Source organism: Bos indicus, chromosome 10, assembly GCF_029378745.1.
Source record: "Bos indicus isolate NIAB-ARS_2022 breed Sahiwal x Tharparkar chromosome 10, NIAB-ARS_B.indTharparkar_mat_pri_1.0, whole genome shotgun sequence".
In the NCBI taxonomy this organism is placed as follows: Eukaryota; Metazoa; Chordata; class Mammalia; order Artiodactyla; family Bovidae; genus Bos; species Bos indicus.
Window position 1 is genome coordinate 46,697,241 of NC_091769.1, and position 4,343 is coordinate 46,701,583.

Consider the following 4,343-nt stretch of genomic DNA (forward strand, 5'->3'; position numbering starts at 1 on the left):
ATAGGTCAAAATATTAACAATATTTATCTCTGGATGGTGATTTTAAATTTCTTTTGCTTTTCTCCATTTTCCAAAATAGACATTACATATGCATCATGTTTTCGAAGAGAAATAAAAGCTGATCGAGAACGTCTACCTAGGACAATTTTCTGATCAAGTATTTTTTAGCTTTTGACAACACTCGCTCAATCTACAGGATGGTGCTCTTCATCAAAAATATTTCAAGTCTGGCCATCGGTGACACTCACTGTTTTTTCAAGTCCGAGCTGTCCACTCTGGAAAATGTGACCCACGGAGGATAGGAAGGAGCCACACAATGAACTAAGCAGCAAATAGGTGCTTCTTAAAAACCTTTTCAAGGCCAAGCAAACCCAAAGCACAGCCACACCCCGCGAAGAATTTAATAACCAGTAATTTGGAACCGGATGCACAAGTAAAGGAGCCTCTTTCATAACCTCGCTGGCACGTGTTAATAGTGTTAATTAGTAATACTGTTTTTAATACATAAAAGAACATAGGCATCGCCCGTGTGCCTGCCAGCTGAGTGGCGGAGAGCGGAGAGTGTCTTGCCGGCGGGACCGCTGACAGGACCCAGCGTGCCCACCCTGGTCCGCTCCCGAAGCCTGAGGCGGCTTCCCAGACGAGAGTGAGCCGTCTGAGCTCGACCCTAAGCACCACTGGGCCCAGAGCAGAGACCTGAGGCCGGGGGCCCTAGCCCGGGAGCGCGTTAGAATCCTGGGCTTTGCGGTGTCGGATGGGCGCGCGCCTCAGCACCTCCCCTCTCCCGGAACTCGCGGATCCCGGCCGGAGCCAGCCCCTACCACCGAGAGGTGCGCCTAGAGGGACGAGCCCGCCGCTTCGCTCCTCCCAGCCTCCAGTATCCCGGAAGTTGACGCCGCGCGCTTCGTCGCGTGCTGCTCGCTGGGGTTGTCGCCTTAGAGATCTGCACGGGCTGGGCTTGCGAAAGGATCAACATGCCTGTGAGTTGTTTACTTTCGGGCTTCGCGTTTGTGTCGGCCTTCTCTGTCGCCCGAGGGGCCCCGAGGACAGGCTAAATTCATGGCTCCGCTGGGCCCCGGGGCTCCCTGCAGAACGCCGCTCGGCGCCTCGGATGGCGCGGCTCTTTCGCGCGTGGCGGACTTGTTGGGACTTGCCCGAGCGGCGCGGCGAGCCGGGCCCTGCCAGGGCGTGGAACTGGAAGCCCGGCGCCGCCCTGGGCTGCGGTCTGGAGTTGCTGGTTGGCAGGGAACTGCTCCCTGCGTACCTTACTCAGCCCTCCTGGGTTTCGGTGGGCATCCGCGAGGCTATGATCGTTTACGTCTTCTTGCTTTCCTTTCTTTTTGTGGTTCTTGCCCCCCTCTGCTTCCTCTCGGAAGCGATTTTCTGCTTGTTTCCTTTTTAAAAACTGTCTTCGAAGTTGCCATACAAATTAACTCTATCAGGGACAGTCAAGCGTCAGCCACTTAAGAGTTCTTGTCAGATCAGATGTTGAACCCAGGGGGCAGAAATCACCTCGCTGTTGACATTCTCCGGGTCTACCTCAGCAATTTCTTGTCTCAGCGGGTCCACCAGGGTCAGGATCATTAGCACCACAGTTTTATTTTCTCTGGCGACTGTTATTAGTTACGAACAACGGAGTTAACCTTACCATCTGTTTCCGGATCGTTGTAAAGCCCCTTAACTGGGACTTAGAGAACTCAAGCATTATAAACAGTGTTGATGAAAGTTAACAGGCTTAGAAAACAAAAACTAAAGTGTTGTCTGTGCTGAGTATGACTGTTATTCCTATTTTTGCATGTATATTTTACATATGTTAAATCTGTCAGAGTTGTGGTATCATTCTAGTACTCATACTGTTGTTTGGTTTTTTTGTTTGTTTGTTTGTTTTAATTCAGTTAGCTAGAGATTTACTGCATCCTTCCTTGGACGAGGAAAAGAAAAAACATAAAAAGAAACGGCTGGTTCAAAGTCCAAATTCTTACTTCATGGATGTAAAATGTCCAGGTGAAATTTCAAACTTTAATTCCTTTCCTAAGGAAAATTTCTCTAAAGGACTACTTACAGAATTTCTGTAAGGACTGCTAATAATCTGTTGTGTACATTTAGATATTAGGACCCTCTGTTGGAGTAGAAGTGGGATTAAAGAATTGGAATGTCCTAGGGTTATTTGCATAATAAACCACTTCAGAAACATTTGGGTAGGGGGTTGTGAAGATGGGATTTCCACAAGGGACATGGCATTGAACTTATTAAGTCTTTAAGATGCTCAGATGGTAAGTTTTCTTTTTCATGGTTCAATGAAAAGTATATTGATTCTTCATTGTAAAGCTGTGGGATCCAGTATGGTGGCCATTAGGCACATGTAGCTAGTGAGCACTTGACATGTGGCTAGTCAGAATGGAAAAATTCTTTTTCATTCTTTTTTTTCTTGAGGTATAACTGACATAAAAGTAGTTTATGATGTCATGATTCCATATTTGTATATACTGGGAAATGATCACAATAAGTCTAATTAATACCCATCACCATACATAGTTACAGTTTTTTTTCTTGTGATAACTTTTCAGATATATTCTCTTAGTAGTAACTTTCAAATATTCAGTATGGTATTATTAACTGTAGTCACTACAGTAATTTGCTGTATCTTTAAAGTGTGAAATACACACCAGATTTTGAAGATATAGGGAAAAAAAGGCTTTGATTACACGTTGCAATGATATAATTTTGGAAATACAGACTTCCATAGATTATATTATTAATTTCATCTTAAAAAAAAAGAAACACTTATTTTTAATGTGGCTACTAGAAAAGTTTGTTACGGATGTGGTTGAACAGAACTGAAGTTCCTAATCTTTTACAAAGTCTCTACTAGAAGTACACTGAACAGGTGCTGTGTTTTCTTCTGCTTTTCACTTCTAACACTGCCCCTTTTTAGGTTGCTACAAGATTACCACGGTCTTCAGCCATGCTCAGACAGTAGTGCTTTGCGTAGGCTGTTCAACAGTGCTGTGCCAGCCAACAGGAGGAAAGGCCAGACTCACAGAAGGTAAATCATTTGGCATTTTCTAACCCAGGGATGAGATTTTATGATTTTAGAGTCTTTTTACAAAAATCAGTTTAAAAGAAATCATAGATTCGTAATTACCAAAATAATTTTTATCTTTCATTGTGTGCTCTTTTTAGTAAAGAGTACCCTTTTAAATTAGATAAGTTTGTACTCTTGACCTTGCAAAGAATTCCATAATCTGTTATTGGTCTTAGTTTAGAACATCTAATTTTGTTGTATTATATTTAGTCAATTTGCTTAACTTGGAATATTAGACATAATCAGAATGCAGTAAACGAATAAATACATGTAAATATTTTGTTTCCTATGTATTTGGTACATATAATTTAAGATAGTTTTTATCAATGCTAGCTAAGCAACAGATAACTATATTTAACATGTTAGAGGTTTGATTTCTATGAGCAACTCATGATTAAGACAGTCTCATTTTTAATTCTTTCACTTTTGTGCAGTGAGAAGAAATAATACATATGTATATAATTTTCCATAGTAGTACTTAGGGATTTACAATTCAATAATGATATTTAAAATTGGCTTGTGATATTTTTGGTAACATGGTAAATTCCATGTTATTCTCACTGGAAGAGTTATAAGTGAATTGGTAACAAATCCAAGATCTAGTTAGTATGACCTGGTGAGATCTAACTTTGAAGTCAGCACAATATTTAAGTGCAGTATTCTGCTTAAAAATGTACTTGCAAGATTGCCAAAACCTGCATATCATGCCATGATCTTAGAATTTGTGTCCACATGCTGACAGATGATTAAAAGGGTGCATATGTACTAGAGTTTTCCTAAAAGATCTGAGATGAACTCTAACGAAATTTATTTTATGGAGAAAAGAATTTAGAATAGTTCTTAAAAATTAAGTTTGCATCTTCTGACAGCTTGCATTAAAGTTTTAACTCATGGTCTTAAATGAATTTCATTATAACATTTGAGAGGACTTAATGATTATTTAATCTAAAATTTCTAAAAGCTAAGTTTTTATGTAAAAAGTACTTTTTATCCTTACAACTCTATACCAGAGATAGAACAGACTTGTGTTTAATATGCTTTTGTGATTCTTTTGCAGGCTGTTCATTTAGAAGGAAGCAACACTAATGATCCACACAACTTCTTGAATTTGTGTTCTATCGCAGAAAGCCTTATCAGTTCAGTAATTCCAGTTAATCTACCAAGATAATGTAATTACATTTAATTTTGTAAGGTATACAGCAACACTCTCCTATTTTGGTGTCAGTTTTTCAATAAAGTTTTGATTATGGGCAAATTA

The 4,343-nt window shown here is 40.3% G+C and overlaps 1 protein-coding gene across 3 annotated transcripts; it reads left to right on the plus strand.

Moving 5' to 3' along the window:
- Positions 1 to 754: 754 nt before the first annotated feature.
- On the plus strand, positions 755 to 4,343 carry RPS27L (ribosomal protein S27 like). 3 transcript variants are annotated; one of them, XM_019968720.2, is made up of 4 exons: positions 846 to 980; positions 1,896 to 2,004; positions 2,936 to 3,046; positions 4,143 to 4,343. In XM_019968720.2, exons 1-4 carry the CDS (start codon positions 975 to 977, stop codon positions 4,169 to 4,171), a joined length of 255 nt encoding a protein of 84 aa, XP_019824279.1. In that variant the 5' UTR covers positions 846 to 974; the 3' UTR covers positions 4,172 to 4,343. The 3 variants fall into 3 exon arrangements, with proteins under 3 accessions (XP_070653555.1, XP_019824279.1, XP_070653554.1); XM_070797453.1 differs by lacking the exon at positions 846 to 980 and adding an exon at positions 1,112 to 1,288; XM_070797454.1 differs by lacking the exon at positions 1,896 to 2,004 and having other exon boundaries at positions 755 to 980.

Excerpts from the sequence above, each read along its gene's own strand:
- RPS27L (XM_070797453.1), top strand. The coding sequence starts at position 1,112 with ATGGCGCGGCTCTTTCGCGCGTGGCGGACTTGTTGGGACTTGCCCGAG. Across the intron at positions 1,289-1,895 it reads CTCAGCCCTCCTGGGTTTCG|TTAGCTAGAGATTTACTGCA; the intron begins GTGGGCATCCGC and ends GTTTTAATTCAG. Across the intron at positions 2,005-2,935 it reads CATGGATGTAAAATGTCCAG|GTTGCTACAAGATTACCACG; the intron begins GTGAAATTTCAA and ends GCCCCTTTTTAG.